Here is a 22,931-nt window from a genome sequence, read left to right as displayed (position 1 = left end):
TAAGAGCAAGAAGGAAACAGCTTAAGAGCAAGAAGAAAAGGCCTATAGATAAAGGAAAGAATAAGGTTAAGGTAGGTCACACTACTTCAGGAGGTCAAACCTCCTCCATATCTTCATGAATCTCCTCGTATGGAATGTCAAAGGGCTTAATGCTTCTTTGAAGCAAATGGAAGTAGTAGGTAGAATTAGGAGATTGAGAATAGATGTTGTTTGTTTGCTGGAAACTAGAGTAAAGCAAGAAAATATGGAGCCAATCTTGAAGAATCATTTCTCTGGCTGGTTTCATTTTCACAATTATGGTTATGCTTACAATGGAAGGATATGGTTACTCTGGAAATCTGAGTTGCACGTTGAACTAATAGCTACAGACTAAAGTATAACATGTTGCATAACATCTGACATTGGTAAGTTTTATCTGACTTTCAATTATGGAAGCAACAACGAGGTTGAAAGAAGGAAACTCTAGATGCATCTACACTCCCTTTATGGCACCTTGCAGCTTTGTCCTTGGGCTCTGGCTGGTGACTATAAAATAATAGCTCATCCATCAAAGAGATCAGAATATAATGGCTCACAAATTGCAAGTGTTGGTTCTAAAGAGTTTCAGAAATGCATGCAGGACTTGTCCCTTACAGATCACCGTTTCACCGGTCCTTTATTCACCAGGGGCAATTATAAAATTTTTAGAAAGTTAGATAGAGTGCTTATCAATGATATTCGGTTGACTAAAGCAGCAGATTCAATGGTAGAGTTTCTGGCCTCTAAAGTCTCAGACCATTACCTAGCTTTACTCAAGACGAACGTGCCGCGTCAAAGTCCACCAAAGCCATTTAAGTTTTTTAACTTTGGGGCAAAGCATCCTGATTTCTTGAAGTTGGTAGAAGAATCATGGCAGCCAACAGTGGAGGGAAACCCCATGATCAGATTGTATAGAAATCTCAAACGGCTAAAGACAATTCTGTGGCAGTTTAACTTTTCTCAATTTGGTAATTTGGTTGAGAAAGTTGAATTCAAGAGGGAGAAGTTGGCAAAGGTGCAAACTGCCTGTTGCGCCTGAAGCAATAATCACAACAATACAGAAGCAATAGACAACAATCAATAATCAAATGCGCAGAAAAATAAAGCACACCAAGATTTACGTGGAAAACCCTCCAGTGTAGAGGGAAAAAAACCACGGGCCGCCAGAAAAATCTTCACTATCAAATAATAGTTATACAAAGTTCTTCTCTAGCTAAAACTAGAGCTAATCAACAACTAGAGAAACAATTGGAGAAATCTCACCAAATAAGTGACTCAACAAATACACCCTGGATTTGTTCCTAGAGAGCTTCAAACCCGATCTTCACCGTTCAGAATGTCAAACTCTGAATCATAAACCTCCTGACAAGGTTCCAACTCAATCGGACCACGGATCGACTTCCGTTCAACCAACTCTCCCTTCTCCTTTTTCTCTCTCTGCTTTTCCTGGCTTTTCTTCTTTCTCTGCTTGGTTTTCGACACACACACAAAACAACCCCACCTCTTTTTTTTTATTAAGTAGCTAGGGCTCTGTGTAAAATAAAAGATCAAGGCCCATGGCCTTTACTTGGTCCAAAACCACTTACATGGGACTGGACCCCATTTTCCTAACAATCTCCCCCTCCAGCCCCATTAGGAGGAGATTCATCACCATAGCAGTTTCATTTGGAACTTACCTTGGCCAGGGAACTCATTCCGGCCAAGTTACTACAAAGCTCAAGCTTTTCCCTGGGAAGTATCTTAGTCAACATATCTGCCACATTTTTATCAGTATGGACTTTCTTCAATAGCATCTGCTGTTCTTCAATCACTGAACGTAACCAATGATATCTAACATCAATGTGCTTTGTTCTAGCATGGTACATGGTATTCTTACTCAAATCTAAAGCACTCTGGCTATCACAAAATACCACATACTCTTTCTGATTCAACCCTAATTCAAGAAGAAAACGTTTCATCCAAAGCATTTCTTTACATGCTTCAGTTGCTGCAATATACTCAGCCTCTGTAGTTGACAAAGCAACACACTTCTGCAACTTAGACTGCCAAGATACAGCTCCTCCTGTAAAAGTAAACAAATACCCTGAAGTAGATTTCCTACCATCAAGATCGCCTGCCATGTCAGCATCAGTAAACCCTTCTAGAACTGGTTGTGAAACTCCATAAGTCAAGCACATTTTTGAGGTACCCCTCAAATATCTAAAAATCCATTTCACTGCTTCCCAGTGAACCTTCCCTGGATTAGAAAGAAATCTGCTCACTACACCAACTGCATGAGCAATGTCAGGCCTTATACAAACCATAAGATACATTAAAGAATCGACTGCAGAAGAATAAGGAATACTAGACATAGCTAGTTGCTCTTCCTTAGACACTGGACAAGATTTCTTACTTAGGTGAAAATGGTTGGCAAGTGAACTGCTAACTGATTTAGCATGTTGCATGTTGAATCTACCAAGCACTCGTTCAACATACTTTTCCTGTGACAACCACAGCTTTCCAGCTCTCCTATCCCGGATAATGTCCATACCAAGAATCTGCTTTGCTGGACCTAAATCTTTCATATCAAAAGACTTAGACAATTGTTCTTTCAACCTGCAAACCATACTAGCATCTTGTCCTACAATCAACATATCATCAACATATAATAATAGGATAATGAAGTTACCATTAGAGAATTGTTTAACATACACACAAGAATCCGCTGCTGTTCTTTTATAGCTATGACTCACCATAAAAGAATCAAACTTCTTGTACCACTGTCGTGGAGCTTGTTTCAAGCCATACAAGCTTTTCTTCAATTTGCAAACTAAGTGCTCTTTCCCTTTCACTTCAAAACCCTCAGGCTGATTCATATAAATGTTCTCCTGCAAATCACCATGCAAAAATACAGTTTTAACATCAAGTTGCTCAAGTTCAAGATTCAAACTAGCTGTCAATCCCAGTACCACTCGAATAGAACTCATTTTTACAACTGGAGCAAAAATCTCATCAAAATCGATGCCTGGTTTTTGAGAAAAACCTTTTACTACCAATCGAGCTTTGTACCTCACTAGTTTGTCACCATCCTTTTTCAACTTGAACACTCATTTATTCTTTAATGGCCTCTTTCCTGTTGGAAGTTTAACAAGATCATAAGTACCATTCTTTCGCAATGACTCCATCTCTTCTTTCATTGCTTTTAACCAGTGCTCTCTATCCGGAGTAGCCTGCACATCTTGAAAGCTTTCTGGCTCCCCTTCACTGGTAACTAAAATAAAATCTGAACTTGAATACCTGGTAGATGGCCTGCGCTCTCTAGTAGATCTTCTGGGCTGAGACTCTACATCACTTGATGCTGAAGGTAGCTCCCCCTGCTCAACACTCTCAGGTAGAGAGGATTGCTCCCCCTGCTCAAAACTAATAGCATCTGGCTCATCACCAACTGTAGCTGGCTCATCCATATCCCCAAGTTCTGTTTCTGGCTCATTTTCACCATCTGTGGCTCTTTCCTGTGAAATCCCTGTCGGTGTTGAAACATCACACTCAACAGTAACTCGTGTAGTCTTCTCATTTTTTTCAAGATCTGCTATGGTTTCTTTTTCATGAAAGACCACATCTCTGCTTCTGACTGTCTTTCTCTTTACTGGATCCCATACCCTGTAGCTAAATTCCTCATCACCATATCCTACAAACACACACTGTGTAGCTTTACTGTCAAGCTTTGATCTCTGCTCTTTCGGCACATGCATGAATGCTTTACACCCAAAAATTTTCAAGTGAGAGTATGAAGCATCTTTTCCTGTCCACACTCTTTCTGGAATGTCAAAGCCCAAAGGAACTGATGGTGACCTGTTAAGTAAATAACAAGCTGTGTTGACTGCTTCACCCCAGAATGGCTTTGGTAATTTTGCCATCCTCAACATACATCTGACTTTTTCCACAATGGTGCGATTCATTCTTTCAGCTATACCATTATGCTGCGGTGTTCCAGGTTCTGTCCTCTCATGCCTGATCCCATGCTTTGAGCAATACTCTTCAAAGCTTTTAGATGTGTATTCCCCACCATTATCAGTTCGAATACACTTCAAGGGTAACCCTGTCATCCTTTCAACCATGGCATGAAATTTTTGAAAATACTGCAGTACCTGACTTTTATATTTCAACATATACACCCAAATCTTACGTGAAGCATCATCAATAAAAGTAACAAAATATCTGCTACCACCTAATGACTCAACCTCAATGGGACCACATACGTCAGAATAAATTAATTCCAATCTATTTTCTTTTCTCTGAGAACTTTTACGAAAAGAAACTCTATGATGCTTACCAAACAAACAATAATCACATGAATCGAGAGACATACCTTTGGTCAAGGGAATGAGAGAGTGCCTTGCCAAAACCTGTAACCCTTTTTCACTCATGTGTGCCAGCCTCCTGTGCCACAAGTTTGCTGAAGCATCATTTTCAACGGTATTTACCTGGTTACCGTTCAATTGCATCCATGTCTTATACATTGTGCAACATAGTTTTCCCCTTGCAACTACCATAGATCCTTTGAGAAGCTTCCACTGTCCATTCTTTTGTCGGCTTTCATATCCCTCCTTATCAAGGACATTAATAGCAAGCAAGTTCATTCTCATATCTGGAATGTGTCTGACATCCCTCAAAGTTAACATGCAGCCTGTACTAGTTTGTACAACAATATCACCAATCCCAACAATCTGCGACACACTCTTGTTTCCCATCTTGGTACAACCAAAGTCTCCTGCTTTGTAAGTTGTAAACAACTCTTTCTTAGGAACACAATGATATGCCGCTCCTGTGTCAACTATCCACTCAATGCCGGGATCACTAACATGATTGCAATCACCATGTGTACAAATCAAAGTAACTGAATCACTATCTGAATTCACTGCTGCAACATTGCCATCATCTGAACTCTTGCCTTTCTCATCTTTTCGCTCTTGCTTTAAGATTCTACAGTTTCGTTTTATATGACCCGCCTTACCACAATGAAAACACTTCACTTTACCTCTAGACTTGGATCTATGTTTAGACTTACCACGGCCTTTTGAGTCCTGACCTCTGTCGATGTTTCTACCCCTGTTCTCTGTGACTAGAGCTTGATTTCCAGGGTCTACATCTTTTCGCCTCGCTTCTTCATTAAGCATACTGTCCTTTACCATCTCCAATGTCACCTTATAATCAGGAGCTGAATTAAGAACAGTCACAACTAGAGTATTCCAGCTGTCTGGCAATGAACCCAAAAGAAATAATGCCTTCATTTCATCATCCATCTTAAGTTCCATAGTAGTCATCCGATTAAATATATCTTGAAAATCACTCAAGTGCTCTGTAACAGATCGTCCATCCCTGTACTGTAAAGTTGCAATCTTTTTAACAAGCATAACTTTATTCATACCTGTTTTTCTCTCATACAATGCTGCCAATTTTTCCCAAACAATGTGAGCATCTGACTCCTGCGCTACATGATGGAACACGCTGATATCAACCCATTTTCTGATTGTAGCCAGCGTCTTTCTACCTAGCTTCTTCCAGCTTTCATCTTTCATATCTGCTGGTTTAGCCGAATCACCCAATACTGGCTCATACAAATCTTTACAGTATAGATGATCCTCCATCATAGGCTTCCAAATTGAATAATTTGATGCTGTCAATTTTATCATGGAACCTGTATCACCCTCCATGATCTCAAACAGAATTTACTTCTATCCTGGGTTGCTTCTGTATCGATGTCTCAAAATAACCCTCGCTCTGATACCACTTGTTGCGCCTGAAGCAATAATCACAATAATACAGAAGCAATAGACAACAATCAATAATCAAATGCGCAGAAAAATAAAGCACACCAAGATTTACGTGGAAAACCCTCCAGTGTAGAGGGAAAAAAACCACGGGCCGCCAGAAAAATCTTCACTATCAAATAATAGTTATACAAAGTTCTTCTCTAGCTAAAACTAGAGCTAATCAACAACTAGAGAAACAATTGGAGAAATCTCACCAAATAAGTGACTCAACAAATACACCCTGGATTTGTTCCTAGAGAGCTTCAAACCCGATCTTCACCGTTCAGAATGTCAAACTCTGAATCATAAACCTCCTGACAAGGTTCCAACTCAATCGGACCACGGATCGACTTCCGTTCAACCAACTCTCCCTTCTCCTTTTTCTCTCTCTGCTTTTCCTGGCTTTTCTTCTTTCTCTGCTTGGTTTTCGACACACACACAAAACAACCCCACCTCTTTTTTTTTATTAAGTAGCTAGGGCTCTGTGTAAAATAAAAGATCAAGGCCCATGGCCTTTACTTGGTCCAAAACCACTTACATGGGACTGGACCCCATTTTCCTAACACTGCCAACCTGCTACAATCTTCTAGTGCAGATATTGAGAAGAAGAAAAAGCTCATCCAAGAGCTACATGAGCTTTTTCAAGCAAAAGAAAGTATGTTGAGACAGAAATCACGAATCAGATGGAAATAGGAGGGAATTCAGAATTCAAAGTTCTTTTCACAAGATAGTGACCACTAAGCAGAGGAGAGATGCCATAAAGATGCTTTATGATAGCAAAGGGAATAGGCTAGAAACATTCTCACAAATTTCTGCAGAGGTTGTGGGATTTTTTGAGAAATTGTTAGGAACGATGGATGTGCAGGTAACAGGATGTTCACAGGGTTATTAACTGAAATATTACAGGACACCTTGTAAGAAGTGGGCAAAACCAACCTATCACAGAATGCTACCAGAAATGAAATTTTGGATGCAATGTTTTCCCAACAGAATGATAAGGCACCAAGCCCTGATGGATACAATGTATACTTCTTTAAAACTACCTGAAGTATAGTTGGGGAGGACATAATTAAAGCCATATGTATTTCTTTCAGCATGGTAACTTGTTACCTGCATTCAACTCCACCACATTAGCATTGGCACAAAAAAGTTAATCCCTCGTCAATATATCCGACCATAGGCCAATTTCATGTTGTTCTATGATTTACAAGTGCATCATCAGAATCTTAGCCAGCAGATTGCAAAAGTGTCTGCCATCTCTCATTAGTAGCAGCCAAAGTGCGTTTATAAAAGGGAGCATAACAGATAATGTATTATGTACTCTTGGCTCAAAAGCTAGTTAGGGGGTACAACAGATCTTGCCTCTCCCCAAGATGTGCAATAAAGATTTACTTGACGAAAGCTTGATTCATTAAGCTGGGATTTTCTACTATCTGTTTTGTTGGCGATGGGATTCCCAAGGAGATTTTTAGGCTGGGTTCAATGCTGTTTAACAACACTAAGGTTCTCTTTATCTATAGAGGCTTGGTAGGCTATTTTTCAAGTGCAAGAGGAGTAAGACAAGGGGACCCTATTTCACCATATCTTTTTGTAATTGTAATGAATGTTCTATCAAGATTATTGGATATTGCAGCAATTCATGGGGTTTTTTCATATCATCCTAAGTGCAAAAATTGACCCATATGTGCTTTGCTGATAATCCGCTCATCTTCACCAAAGGAAATTTGGAGTCTATCACTGGTGTTCAGAGCATTTTGCAGCTATTCCACTCCTTTTTTGGTCTTCAACTCAATAGCACAAAAAGTGAGGTATTTAGTACAGGTGTTCCAAGAACAGAATTGTTAAGTATGTTACAGGCAACGAGGTTCAAACATGGAACATTTCCTGTAAGATATCTTAAAGTTCCATTAGTCACACGAAGACTTACTATTAAGGACTGTACACCATTAATAGAGAGGATCACAGCAAGGATAAATAGTTGGGTATCTAAACATTTGTCTTATGCAAGAAGATTGCAGTTGGTACTTCAGTCCTTTTCAGGATGCAAAACTATCAGTGCAGACACTTTGTGCTTCCCCAGAAGGTCATAAAAAAGATTACTTAGCTATGTTCAAGTTACTTTTGGAAGGGATATTCAAGTTCAGCTAAAGGAACTAGAGTAGGATGGCAACGCATATGTAGACCTAAGTCAGAAGGGGGTCTTGGTTTAAAGGAGCTCCTAACTTGGAATTGGAGTCAAGCATGCATTCTGCGGCACCTATGGTCGTTGTTCACCAACTGGCTCACTTTGGATAGCATGGATAAACTGTTATGTATTCAAAGGGAAAAGTTTGTGGGAGATACTTATTGCTCAAAATAGTAGCTGGTGTATTAGAAAAACTACTTCAGCTAAGATGTATTGCTGTCAGGTTCTTGGTGCCAACAGAAGATGGCCCATGTCTGGAACACAAGTGGCCTGAATTACTCTATTGATAAGGTTTGGGAAGAGGTAAGGCCTAAACAAGCAAAGGTAGAATGGCACGACTCCTCTGGTGTCAATTTCATGTCCCCAAATGTGCTGTTGTTGCTTGGATGGCTATTCTTAATAGACTCCCAACAAAGGATAGGCTGACTAAATGGAGGATTGCTACTGACAGAAGATGTGTTTTCTGCAAGTAAGAAAGTGAAAGTAGGAATCATATTTTTCTTTAGCTGCAATTATTCAAAGGCTGTGTGGAAGTAGGTTTTGCAACTTTGTAATCTAAGTAGAGAGGTAGTTAGCTAGGAAAATGAGTTTAAGTGGGCAGTAGAGAAACTCAAGTAGAAATCACTTATCTCTATCCTACTTAGAGTTGCTTGGGAAGCATATCTATACATGATATGGAAGGAAAGGAATCAAAGACAATTTAACAATGTAGAATGTGCAAGGGAGCGGATTGTGAAACAGGTCAAGGATATGGTCAACTTCGATTGTGGGGATTATACAATATTGCATTTGATGAAGTTAAGAAAACATTATGTTCGAGATGAGATCTAAAAAGAGAAAATTTTGCATTATAATTTGAAGTACCTAAAATTGTTGTATAATTCATTGGTAGTAGTGAATCCACTGCTTATGAGACAATAAAATTACAAATTATCCAAAAAAAAAAAAAAGTTTAATAAACCAACAAATTGACTTGGTGAGTTGTATTCTAAAAGCCCACGTGCATCAAACTTTGGTACGTTGCTTTCTTTTCTTATTTTATTTGTATCATTTATTTGTTTGCTTGCTCACTTTATTTCATGCATGATTATAGAAAAGTGTTAATAAAATATCTAAATATGATAAAAACTTAAATATGTTTTAAATAAAATTAGCTTCTAAGTTTAATTGTTTTGTATATCTAAAATTACATCTATCAAATTATTGAATGATTTTTATGAATTTAAAAAAAAATAGATTTAAAGAAATCATATCAAACTATTAGAAGATTTTTAATTTTTTTAAAAATAATAAATAAATGATTTTATTAAAAAATTTAATTAAGATTCATAAACAAAATAAAATAAAATAATTTTGAAAAAAATAAAATCTTATTAAAATATTAGAAGGTTTTACGAATTTCAAAAATTAAAATTTAAAATTAATCTTATCAAATTATTAAAAAAAATTTACTTAAAAAAAATAAAATCTTACCAAATTATTAAAAACTTTATAAATTTCAAAAATAAGTTTTAAAATTAATCCTATCAAATTATTAAAAAATTTTACTAAAAAATAAATTTTTTTCATACTATTGAAAGGTTTTATAAATTTCACAAAATAAAACTTTAAAAAATAATCATTATGTATTGGCTTCCTTGATTTAATAAAATTCTAGTATTGGCTAAAAAAAAATTTAATATCTGTAAAAGAAGTTGAACAAAATTCAATTTAGTTATTTGAGCACATCAAATCCACAGCTAAAAAAAAATTTAATATCTGTAAAAAATGAACAGGTCATTGTAAAGTGAAGTATTGATCATCAGCAATGACGTATGGATAAGAGAAGTTGCAAATTTCAATCCACATTGGCACACGAACAAAGTTGAAAACCTTAAAAAATCAAAACTGATAAAATAAGACAAAACAAGAACATAAAAAAAGCTCTACTTGTATCTAAAACGCTACAAACACACATGTCGTCTTTTCATGTGGGATCAACTGTGCTTCAATTATTATTGTAGCTATTTGCGCCGCTGCTGCGTATATAACTATTTCATGCACCTTTCTTTTGATCATGATGAAGCACCAAGCGTGCGGGTGTTTTATTATTATTACTTTTATTAAGAAAATAAATAGATATTATGGACCTTAAAAAAATGTAATATCTATTATTAAGTCTTAAAAGAGAGAGCGAGAGAGAGAGAGAGAGAGAGTTGTTATCTGGGTGACGTTTGATTGAATTGATTAAAGGTCAAAGTTGAAGGCCACTTCATTTGACTGCAGCTTCCCGAAAGTTTCCATCAAATCATAGCATTCTCAAGCGATGCAGTGGGATATTATAAGCATGAGAAAAAAAGTTGTTTGGAGTCATATTCGGTCGACTACGGACAAGTAATCTAGTCAAAGAAAAAAAAAAAAAAAACGACAATGATAATGCCAATGATGCATAAAACTGAACCTACACTTGGATCATTGGCACCGTGCACAAAATCTCCCAAACGTAAGAAAGTAGACAAGACAAAGCAAGAATCAACGTCATGTTCATTCTCCACATTTTAAGCTAACAAATTCTCTTCTTTTTTTTTTTTTTTCCAGATATAATATGCTTATCATAAAAGAAGTTGGAAATTTCGCAGAAATAGTTTCAGGGGCCAAGGCACCATTAAATAAATTTGAAAACCTTTAACATTGTATTTATTTATATTAAATAAATTTAAATTAATCTCTCCCAAATGAAAGTTGTTAATTTTATTTATTTTTATGGTTTTATAAGTTGCAAGTTAAAAAAAAATAAAAAATCATATTAATTTTTAGCGTTTATAGCAAATGCATGCCAAACTAATTTATAGGAACGTTTAAAAATATCATACATTGCTCGATATATATATATATATATATTAGAAAGCTTCATTGAACCTAATAATTTATAAGTAATATAGGTAGCAATGATAAATAAAAACTTAAAAATATTCTTCATAAATTACATATAAGTAAGTAAACATCCATTATCTCTTATGAATCATGCTTATCTTTTGAGTTTTCCTTTAGATATGCAAAATAATTTTATTTATCATTCACAAAATGTTTAAATTATTTTGTTCCTCATTCTAATTTTCGCCATTGAAGTCTTTCATCTCCTACATTTCTATTTTGAGGCTTCGGAAATTTTTAGCGTTTTAATTAGTTTATCTTTGGGTTTAAGCGTGGCAGGCATATTCACTTTTATTCTATTTTGATACACGATGAAGAATCTGATGAAGAATCCCATTCCACTCCGTAGAGGTGTATCACGTGATTCCATCATCTATGTACATAAAATATAATCGTTTCATTCGGTGGGTCTTGCCGTCTTGTCAGATTGGAAAGCTGGTAATCCTCACCTACACATATAAAACAAAATTACCCTTATGCCCATACAAAACCAAACTCAGTGGGTTTTTTTTTCTTCCTTTTTTCGTCCTGCCACTGCATATTGCTGTCTATAAATATATTAAGCCAGTTATTTCCATTTCATTAGAGAGAAATTACATTGTGCTTTATAGCTTCATCAAAAAATGGAGGCATATAACACTTCATCATCAACAACAACAACATGGGGTGTTACTGTTACCACCACCGAAACCTTCAAGTTTAAGGGGAAAGGGGCAACTATAGCTTTGCTTTTGTTTGCCATGGCTGCACTTGTCATAACCTCAATCATATATAAATGCATGGGAGCCTGCCGAAATGGTGCTGAAGTTGATGTCCAGGGCGACGTAGAGCTAGCAGCTCGAGACTCATAACGTATGGATAATCGAAAACTTATAAAAGGAATATCTAAGTAATTTTATTTATAAAATTTTAAAACATAGAATGTAAAGAAACGAACTACATTTAAAAACTGTCAAAGAAAAGAACAAAGTGATAAAATAAGACAATACACGTTCTAAGAACGACATGGAATAGAATTCCTCCCAGCATACAATATAATATTTAAGTAATTTCCTTTATAAAAAAAAAAAGAATGTAAATAGAAAAAGTGCATTTGGAAAGTCTGAAAAAACAAAAAGTAATAAAATAAGAAAATATTGCCCTGGAGACCTTCTAAGAACATCATGGAATTCCTCCCAGCATACAAGTATCCCTTCTTCTTCTACCCTGTGTGTTGCTGTGCTTTCTGTAAGTATTAATCCATCGTCCATTTCTTTAGATAGAAAATATTGTGCAAGATTGAACTAAAAAATGGAGGCAAATAACAGCTCATCATCATCATCGACATGGGGTGTTACCATCTCCGAAACCTTCAAGTTTACGGGGAAAGGGAGAACTCTGGCTTTCATTTTGCTAGCCATATTGTCTGCTCTTGTCATAACTGCGATCAAATATAAATGTTTCAGATCTTGTCCAAATGATGCTGAAGTCGATGTCCAGGCTGATGTAGAGTTAGCTGCTTGAGACTGACATGTACGTGGCTCTCTTTTCTTGGTAACTTACTGTTAATTATTTTTTATTAGATTGGAATCCATAGATGATGAGAGAAACAAAGAATATCACTATGGTTTCTTACTTTGAATATATAATCAGATCTTTCCTTAATGAAATCTTTCTTCTGAGAATACAGCATTTTACATAATTTTTATTTTCATTCCCCCAATTTCAGTTGTCACCTACACCAGGCATGGTCGGTCTGTATCACAAACTCTTCTGCCGAAGAATGAGCTGTTGAATTATAATAATAATGTGGCTTTTACGATAATTATTTGTTTGTTGTTGTTGTTATTGAGTAATCACAAGTACTCTTTGTTGTGTTGCAATTTTCATTTTTACTTACTTTTAGATGTTTCCAGTATGCATGGAAACTGGACATCACGTGATTGTGATTCAGGATTGTAACTTTTTTTTTTTTTTTGGTGTAATTGCAATGCGTTTTGGCTGCGTTTTATCCTGAGTGCTTTTATATATTTTGATATCTAATATATACATGAAGTTTCTACTATGATTGGTCACACAGGGATTGAGTTTTTCTATCTCGACATATTTGACAAATTTGAATTGAATTTTGTGTTATGAGGCTTGAGTTCAGAAGAAGGACATTGAAAAGATTTTGTTGTTATTAAAAGATTCTCGTTTTTCCTTTAATTGGTAGGAAATTACAGTCAAAACTTTTAACCTCCACTTTCCCAAATCCAACGGCTATAACTTCACTCTCATTTTTATTTGGAATTTCGTTTCTGTACCAAAAGTCTCTTTTATATTTTTTTTCCTTCTCTCTCGAAAAGACGGGAAGAAAAGAAAAGAAACCTTCGATTTTTGAAAGAGATGGCGAAATCGTCGAAGCCGGCCTCGTCAGATGAAGCCATATTGAATGGCTCCAGTTCATCAGAAGAGAAGCGAATCGACGACCAGATCAATGAAGACGAAGAAGAGCTCAAAGCTGTTGCTCACTCTGCCTCTGCCTCCATCAAAGACGATGACGCCGCCGCTGATTTTAACATTGACGACGCTGACAAAGTAATTTTATTATTTTCCTCTCTTTAACATGCTCTCTTTATTTTGCTTTCGAATTTTTACGATTTTGGTTGTCGGATCTACTTTTTTGCTCCTTACTTCTAGTTAGGGTTTGCTAATGAATGTAAGATTTTACTTTTCTGCCTTTAGTCTTTCCACTTTTGAATAGTTTTTGCTTCTAGGATTTTTAATAGGTTGTTGTTTAGATTTTATGATGTTTGAGTTTTTTCTTTTCTGTGTAGGATCTGTCTAACGGGGCTGATCCTGAATTCAGTAAGCGAGAAAAGGAGACTGCTAAAAGAAATGCAGAAACTAAAGAAGCAGAAGATTCAGGAAACATTGGATGCTCAAAATGCCGCCATTGATGCCTCTATGGTGCATATTCTATGTAAAAGTTCGCATTCAGCTAATTTTAAGCGTAACATCTGGTTCACTAATGTTTGGTTTCATGGCAGAATAATAGGGGGAAAGGGCGGTTGAGCAAACGGAGTTGTTTGCTCATTTTGCTAAAGTTGACCAATCCACATTGCAAAAGAAGGTGAAAGGAAGGTATACATGTCTACTTTTTTTGCTAAAGATGTTGAAAAAGATGATTTGTCTTGTTAGTGGTGTTTTCATGACACTACTGGTTGTAAGTGGTTGGTATTGTTTTCTATTTGGTTTTTAATGATTTTCATATTAATGGTTTCTTCCACTTGTTAAATTTAGGAGCCGTCATGCATCAAAAATGAAGAGTGGCTCAAGGAGGAAGAAGATGGTTTGTCTGGAAACACTAGATTGGTGACTCAGCCTTCTTGTAAGTTCTCTCTCTCCCTCTCTTATAGACCCATCAGTTGGAGGGCTCAGTTCAATGGGTTTTTTTTTTTGGATAATTGAATTTTCGTTAATCATCCAAAGAAAGCAGAAAAATCTGCTACGAAGTTTACAAACTGGAGTAAACCTGAAACAGCAGCTACTGAACTAGCTAGAAACACCTAAACCACAACTATTACTGACTTTCCAGGCTCCACTCATGGGATGTATCTGACACTACTACCTGTATTCTTTGTAATGAGAAGGCAGAATGCAGGCATCATCTGTTTTTCTCATGTTGTTATGCTCGGATAGTTTGGCAAAGTATTTTACAAATTTCTGGTGTTCATGGGGATCCCGGTGGCTGACAAGATGAATTAAGCTAGGCAATATCAAATTTGAAAGGCAATTCTCTATTTTCTATCTTGCTTAGACTTGCTTGGTCTGTTTACATATACCACATATGGAGGGAGTGTAATTCTTGGATGCATGCTGGCAAACCAAAAAGTCCAGCAACTGTTTTTCAGCATATTGCAGTTGATGCCCACGGAAGCATTAGTTCTTCTTCACTTATATTCACAAATGAACTCAGTAAAGCCTACTCAGTTGATCCAAAATTGCATCCAAGCTATCAATGAGAATTTTGAGAGTTTTATATATGCTTTTTACATTTTTAGTGGAGCCTGGAAAAAGTATTCCGTTCAATTGGTTTCATTTCTCTTTTATAAGCTCTGTATTTTTTTTTTCTTCTTCAGATATTCAGGGAAAGATGAGGGACTACCAACTTGCTGGTTTAAGCCCGCTTAAACGACTGTATGAGAATGGTATAAATGGAATTCTTGTAGATGAAATGGTATGTGCTGTAAACGTGACTTTTAAAGATTGTCTATTGTTTAAGTTCATTGTCAATGCTTGTTTTTAGGATCGCTATAAGCTTGATCAGGGATATGTTATTAGCTGATGTTTGTTTCCTAATTTTTGAGTACAGGGACTGAGTAAAACTTTGCGAACTATCTCCTTATTGGACTATCTGTATGAGTGCCAAGGAATTACTGGCCCTCGTATGGTTGTTGCTCCAAAATCAACCCTGGGTAACTTGATGAATGAAGTATGCTGATTTTGCCTAGTCTTACGAGCTGTAAAGTTTCTTGGCAATCCTGAGGAAAGAGTAAGTTGCTTGACACATGCTTTACTTATCAGTCTCTGTGTTTCTTCTATTTATCATGATTCTTACTCTCTTATTTCTGCAGAGAGACATCTGTGAGGTGTTACTAGTTGCTGGGAAATTTGATATTTGTGTCTCGAGTTTTGAAATGGCCATCAAGGAGAAGTCTGCCTTGCTTTGTTTTAGTTGGTGCTATATAATTATTGATCAAGCCCATCGAATTAAGAATGAGAATTTACTCCTTTCAAAAACAATGAGGCTCTGCAATACTAATTATCGTCTTCTTATTATGGATACTTCAGTTCAGGCATGCATTGAAATGTTATTTTCTGGAAGTACTTACCAATTTGAGTAAGTTAAACTGAGATATTTTGAGTTTTATTTGTAACTTAAGTCTCATTCCATTCATGTCTGCTTGGTGCTCTTTAAATGCCTCTGCTATTTTTTGGTCCGGTGCTTGCGTTTAAGTTGAAATGGATCAATTTTAGTTGCAAACTCAAATGATTTTGATGATCTTTACCTTTTTATTTCTTTTTCTTTCCTACTTTATTTGTGGTTCTTATAGCTGTGCTAAATTGAATTCCTGGAAGCTTGGGTCAATAGTGACAGCTTTTCCTGTCTTGTTTTATACTATTAATCAAATCGTTTAAGTACTTTATTGTTAGGCAGATGTAATAATCTCGGTACCTTTTCTTGTGCAGAATAATCTCCATGAGCTTTGATCTCTTCTTGACTTATTTACTGCTGGAGATTCTTAGTTCAGCCGAAACATTTGATGAGTGGTTTTAGATTTCTGGTGAAAATGACCAGCAAGAAATCGTTCAACAACTTCACAAGGCAAGTTAAAAATCTTCTCTCTACTCTTGCCTGGCCTGTGGGTTTGTACAAATAATTAACATTCTTCCGCCTCTTTAGTTTCTTAGGCCGTTTCTCCTTTGTAGATTGAAATCAGATGCAGGAAAAGATTTGCCTTGCAAAAAGGAAACCATCCTGAAAGTAGGAATGTCCCAGATGCAGAAACAGTTCTACGGGGATTTGCTGCAAAACATCTTGAAGTTGTTAATGCTGGTGGAGAGCATAGTCGTCTTCTGAACATTGCAATGCCGCTTCGTAAATGCTGTAATCAACCATATCTTTTCCAAGGTGCTGAAACTGGACCTCCATATACTACAGGAGAGCATCTTGTAACCAATGCTGGTAAGTTTACTGGAAGATATTGGATCCATTGATGTTGAAAGTAAGTGGTTCTGAAACTGACCTTACTGATTTATTTCCAGGTAAAATGATTCTCTTGGACAAGTTGCTTTCAAAGCTGAAGGAGCGTGATTCTAGAGTTCTGATATTTCCACAGGTAATCTCAAGGGTTGTCTAGAATTTATCTAATTTATATATAAATTCCAGTGCAGTGTATGTGAAATTAGTCAGTTATCGGTGTAGACGTTTAACCATGTTATTCTTTTACTTTTGTTTGCATCATTTTATAATACACGTGTTTTTATTCCCTTCCCAATTCTTATTTGTGATTTTTCTATGGGAATTTATTTTATTCAGATGATAAGGCTGCAGGATATTCTTGAAGACTATTTGTGTTTCTTGGGTATCTGTATTGCTAGATTGATGGTAATATAGGTGGAGAAGATCGTGATACTTCCATTGAAGCCTTTATAATAAGCCAGGAGGAAAATTTTGTGTTCTTGGTATCAACTAGAGTTGGAGGCCATGGCATCAATCTTTCTACTGCATATGTTGTTATCCTTTATGATAGCGCCTGGTAAGCATCTGCCCATTTTTTTATTATTCTCTTCTATTTCTCTTTGGATCAGTGAAGCTAGGGGAATATTGCAGGAACCCACAAGTTGATTTGCAAACACATGGTCGTGCTCAAAGGATCAGTCAAACGAGGGAAGTTCAAGTGTTCAGTTTCAGCAGGACGTTTGACAAGTGTCCTTGTTTGCCAACAGTCCAAAAGTTAGCCTACGGTTGGGTAGGCTTATTTGTTTGTTTACTATGAAGCAGTACACTATTTTGAAGTAAAGCTTACTGACAAAAAGCTTGCCCTAGATGCTCTTGTTATTCAACAAGGATGATTTGCAGAGCAGAAAAGTAAGAAGTTTGTTTGCAGAGTAAACATGGGTCTGTTTTCACGAAGTCTACCGCCAAAGAGTAAGCTGCTGAAGTACTCTTTGTTGAGGTTGCAATTTATATTTTTACTTAATTTTTGATGTTTCCACGGAATATATTTTTATTTTATTTCTATTAAAATAAGATATAATTATGATAAAAATAAATAAATTTTGACGTTTCACATCATTGCACAAGTCATGTTCAAAATGTTTCAAAATTGAAACTTTAAAGTTAATTTATCTTGCTTAGTAAAAACTAAAATTTAAATTTAAATTGAATTTTTTTTAGTTTACATGAATTATAACTTAATATTTGTTACAATCAATTTTAAATATTTATCTTAGTAACTAAAATAAATAGATAGATATCAACTTAATTACATCTTTTTAATTTAAAAAATTTAAATAAAATTTTCAATTTAAATTTATTTAATATATACATATATATTTATATAAATAAAAAGAAATTTTAAAAATAGAATAGGATAAAATGCTTTGGATGAAAATTTTTTTTTTTGAATTGAGGTTGAAACAGGAAGAGTACATGATGTTTTATGGTGTTTTATGATAATTAGAGTGCTTTAGATTTGAGTAAGAATGTCATGTATCATGTTAAAATGAAATATATTGATGTTAGATATCATTAATTACGTTCAGTTATTAAGAAACAACATATGCTATTGAAGAAAATTCATATTAATGAGAATGTAACAAATATATTGATTAAGATATTTCTTTGAAAAAAGTTTGAGTTTTACAGTAACTTGATCGATAAAACTATTAAGGTGATGAATCTCCTTTTAATGGGATTAGAAGAGGAGATTGTTAGAAAGAATATGGTTTAGCCTCATTGGTTATCGCCAATTAAAAGGGCTAACCTAAGAGAGCCTTACTTAAATAAAACCTTAAACAACAAAAGAGGTTGTGTAATAGAGAAACATAAGGTGTGGCATTGAAACCAAGAGAAAGAAGAAAAGTCAAGAAAAATAGAGAGAAAATGGAAAAAAGAGAATTGGTTGAACAAAAAATCGATCTATGATCTGATCGAGTTACAATTTTGTCAGTAGATTTATAATTTAGAATTCTATATTATGAACGGTGAAGATTAGATTTAAAGCTTTCTAAAAATAAATTCATGATATATTTGTTATGTCGCCTCTTTAGTGAAATTTATCTAATTATCTTTCTAGTTGTTGATTAATTTTAGTTTTAATTAAAGAAAATTTTGTGTATCTACTATTTGATAGTAAAGATTTTTATGATAATCCGTAGTTTTTTTTTTTTTTATAGAAGAGGATTTTTTACGTAAATCTTAATGTGTTTTATTTTTTTATGTTATTAAATTATTAATTATTGTTTATTTCTATAAATTTATTATGATATATTATTTTTGAGTTATTATATTTGTTACTTTAAACTCAACATCAAATGCCCATAATTGTTCTCCCGTTATGTATGTGACTACATGTGCTCTATCGATCATAGAATAGTGTTGGTTGGTTCAACTATTTCTAATAGCTGGTTCCGGACAAGATTTTTATGTTACTTTACTTTTTTATTTTTATTATACTACAGATTATGATAGGATAATTAAGAACATTGAAAGAGGAGACCCAGAATTTCTAAAAAAGATGAGATCATGAAAGCAATTGGAAAGAAGTTGGATCGATACAAGAATCCATGGCTGGAAATGAAGATCCAGTATGGGTCAAAACAAAGGGAAGCTGTACTATGAAGAACGCGATCGCTTCATGGTGTCTTTAAATCTTTTCTACGCTTTGGTATTTTTTGGTCCACCATAATCTTGTTCTGATATTTATGCCTTTGCATCCATAAACAGATATGCATGGTTCACAAGCTTGGTTATGGGAATTGGGAGGAGTTGAAGGTAGTACTCCGTATATCACTCTTGTTTCGATTTGATTGGTTTGTGAAGTCACTGGACGACTCGGAGAACTGACAAGATACTCAATATTTGATATCAAGATCCATTTAAGGTTTAATAAAAATATTAAATATTTGAATTTGTAATTTGTTATTATTTACTATACAAAATATATAAAATTTATACTTGTAGAATGTTTCAAACTTTAACAATTTGTATTTGTTATCAATTAAGAGTAAAGCTGAATTTTAAATTTAATTTTTATTTAATCTATATTTTGACAAAAAAAATTTAATAATTTAAGATAATTGAATTATTCTATGTCAAAAAAATGATTATCATTGTAATTTTATTTCATTTTTTAAATACAAATCAAATATAATATAAAATAATTATTATTTTATTTTATTCATTGTTCAATATGTCAAACATGATTTTATTTTTGAAGGTTTTGAAGCATATTAGAAATAGATACTTTTCTCCTGAACTTGAACTTATGTTTTCTGTTAGTATGTTAGACAAACACACAAGTTCCATTCATCGACAACCTAATTTTTATTTGTCAATTTATTATTAAGAGAGAGAGAGAGAGAGAGAGAGAGAGAGAGGGAGGAGAGAGTTGTGTTTCGATTAATCAGGTGTGCTACTTGGGCTCAAGTTTGCTTTTCATTGGGCTATGAAAACCTAATCAAAATTGACCCGACTTTATCGGGCTTCAGTTTGTTTTGCATTTGGGTTACTTGAGTCCATCAAATACTTCTTTTGTCTGGGTCATTGTTTGAAAACTAGGTCATTTTCTGAAACTCATGCAAATGGTGCAAAGGTAGCAAAATAAGCCCAATGACATGATATCTAAAACCCGCGGGCAGTAGTTTAGCTGATGATTTGAATATTTGTATAGTATAAAATATTAAAATTTATATATTTATATTATATTTTATATAAAAATTATGTGTTTTAATTTATGTTGATGGTAAAACATAAAATATATATATTTTTATTAAATCTATATTAATTATTATTAAAATTTTAAATCATATAATTTTCGTATTGTATATTCAGATGATATTCGTTTCGTGTTTTATATTATCAGATTTAACATAAAACCAAAAACACTTTCAGAATGGGAGAACTACTTGTAGAAATTGAAACCTTATAAAGTTTTATTCTTTTAAAAGTATATTATTTCTATTATTTTTATGAAATATATATTATTTAATTATTGATTTATGCATTTTTTATTTTAGATTTAAACAGTTAAAAGAATCAAGAAAGACCTTATAATTCATGGAAAGATAACTGTATAATTAGTAATTCCATCTAGTTTTGTTTTTTTTAAAAGTATAATATTATCATAATAATATTTTTATTTTATAATTTAATAAGCTTGTTATTTTTATTAATATATTATTTGTAAAATATATTTATACTAATAAGGATGGTAGAATAAAATATAACAAAATAATAAAATATAACAAAGTCTAATATTAATTGACTCCAAAAATCCGCCAGTGAATGGTCTCCCATAAGGACGCCACAATTTGAGCAACGGGGCTGATCCTGAAAATAATAAGCGAGAAAAAGAGAGGCTAAAAGAAATGCAAAAACTAAAGAGGCAGAAGATTCAGAAAACATCGGATGCTCAAAATGCCGCCATTGATGCCGATATGGTGCATATTCTATGGAAAAAGTTGGCGTTCAGCTAATTTTAAGTGTAATATATGGTTCATTAATGTTTGGTTTCATGGCGGAATAATAGGGGGAAGGGGCGGTTGAAGTATCTTTTTTTTTGGTAAAGATGTTAAAAAAATGGTTTTTGCTATATTTGTGGTGTTTTCATGATACTAACGGTTGTAAGTGATTGGTATTGTTTTCTATTTGGTTTTTAATGATTTTCGAGGTAAACATATCCCTCTTGTTTTTTGTCCCTAATCTTTTTGTTTGGTCTTTGCTAAGTCTAGTATTTTAACAGTGCCATTTATTAATGGTTGGTGCTTTTGTTTTCTTCTTGATACAGGATGACAACAAGTTTGATTCAAGAAAAATAGAAAATTGTTGGATTGGGACACCCAAAAGAGCGTTGAAGCGGAAGGAAGGAAGGAAGGAAGTTGCTTATTGCATATTCTACTTGTTTTATTCATTATTTGTCTTTTTTCTCTTTTTTGACTTTCCTATTTCTCCCTTCCACTAACGTATATTTCAATCTATAAACACTGGATCTATTCAAATTTGTTTGATTTTTAGACTTGATTTTAATATTTTAAATTAGGTCAACTTAAATATTTTAATTAAATTATTTGATTAAGTTCGATTAAATTTTGTTTTAAATTAATTATTTTTTGATATTTTGGCATGGAGTTAAACCTAATTTAATTTTATTATTAGATCAATTTTGAATTGAAATGCTCACTTTTAAAGCCAATTACATTTTATTAGTATTAATTAATTTAATTAATTAGAATATTAAAAAAAATGAAAAATTGAGAAGGTCAGCACCAGTTATCCTTACTTTTTCGTTTTCCGAAAACTAATCATTTTACCAAGCCTATTTCTAGCTCACTAATTTCATCCTTTCTTTTTTTTTAACTGTCAATTTAACACAGAATTTTTCGAAACCCTTGGACCAGGAACGATGTTGAGCTGAACACTCTAGAAATCAACAGAAAAATGCCTGCAAGAACACTCCAAAAAAATTGAATTCATTGGTCCTTTGATCTAAGCTCTTATTCTAGAAAAATAAAAAATTCACAGCCATAAAAAGAAGATTCGCGGAGTAGAATTCACACAGAGCTCCATCTACATCAGGGGACCACACCCGAGCCGAACCTACAGCCCCCCTCACCATTGACTTCACCGCCGTGCACCCACTACCAATTCAGCACGAGGAAACCGCTCTATTTCTATTATTATGTGTAAATGTAGGAGAAAAACTAACAATTATTATTTATAAAAAATATTATTTTTATTTTAAAAAAATATTATAATAAATCTTAAGTAAAAAAAATTAATTTTAAAATTTTACCTAAATGTTAAAAATTAAGGTAATTCCTTAATTTAAATATTTTTACAACATTCTTAAATAAAAACTTTTAATAAAATTAATTTTTTTCTTCAAAAAATGAAAAAAATTATTATTAAATTTCAAACTAAGACTCTTTTATCCAATATTAAAGATAACGCATGATTAATTGATATTAATTTTCATAGATACTGTGAAAGTATTAATCTTTTTCTACACATAACCAATTTTTAAACTTATTTTTATTTTCGTAAATTAAAATTTTCTTTTGATAAATTTTAAATTCATTTTATTACTTTATTAAAGAGATACATTTTTAGTTAATCAATCACACTTTAAAGATTTAAACTACACATGATCTCAACGTTGTAATCATATTAAGTTGAGTGATTAATTATCCCAAACATTTTGATAGAAACAACAATGATTGCTATATTTTAGGTTTGTGAAAATATCTAATGTTTCTTGTTGTTGTCGTTCCAC

General features: G+C 33.9%; 3 protein-coding genes and 1 pseudogene across 4 annotated transcripts; all 4 read left to right on the top strand.

Annotated features, from left to right (window-relative positions):
- The first annotated feature begins 466 nt into the window (after positions 1–466).
- On the top strand, positions 467–7,487 carry LOC111279163 (uncharacterized). Its single transcript, XM_089756316.1, has 6 exons — positions 467–1,033; positions 6,406–6,465; positions 6,556–6,675; positions 6,905–6,959; positions 7,041–7,120; positions 7,227–7,487. The coding sequence occupies exons 1-6, from the start codon at positions 467–469 to the stop codon at positions 7,485–7,487; spliced, it is 1,143 nt and encodes a 380-aa protein (XP_089612442.1).
- A 5-nt stretch (positions 7,488–7,492) lies between these two features.
- Positions 7,493–8,169, top strand: LOC149510827 (uncharacterized). Its single transcript, XM_089756315.1, has 2 exons — positions 7,493–7,831; positions 7,939–8,169. Exons 1-2 carry the CDS (start codon positions 7,493–7,495, stop codon positions 8,167–8,169), a joined length of 570 nt encoding a protein of 189 aa, XP_089612441.1.
- Positions 8,170–8,324: 155 nt separating this feature from the next.
- LOC149510826 (uncharacterized) lies at positions 8,325–8,826 on the top strand. The gene is made up of 2 exons (XM_089756314.1): positions 8,325–8,464; positions 8,640–8,826. Exons 1-2 carry the CDS (start codon positions 8,325–8,327, stop codon positions 8,824–8,826), a joined length of 327 nt encoding a protein of 108 aa, XP_089612440.1.
- Positions 8,827–13,163: 4,337 nt separating this feature from the next.
- On the top strand, positions 13,164–19,623 carry LOC111279164 (ISWI chromatin-remodeling complex ATPase CHR17-like; annotated as a pseudogene). Its single transcript, XR_016334762.1, has 13 exons — positions 13,164–13,467; positions 13,707–13,839; positions 13,920–14,013; positions 14,173–14,260; positions 15,012–15,109; positions 15,245–15,424; positions 15,507–15,728; positions 16,123–16,258; positions 16,337–16,618; positions 16,699–16,772; positions 16,973–17,192; positions 17,267–17,584; positions 19,120–19,623. The product of XR_016334762.1 is annotated as an ISWI chromatin-remodeling complex ATPase CHR17-like (transcript).
- The last annotated feature ends 3,308 nt before the right edge of the window (positions 19,624–22,931 follow it).

The sequence above is a fragment of the Durio zibethinus genome, chromosome 27 (genome assembly GCF_047325235.1).
Source record: "Durio zibethinus cultivar Kanyao isolate XHJ-2024 chromosome 27, ASM4732523v1, whole genome shotgun sequence".
In the NCBI taxonomy this organism is placed as follows: domain Eukaryota; kingdom Viridiplantae; phylum Streptophyta; class Magnoliopsida; order Malvales; family Malvaceae; genus Durio; species Durio zibethinus.
Note: the sequence above shows the minus strand (reverse complement) of the source record. Positions and strands in the feature narration are given on the sequence as shown.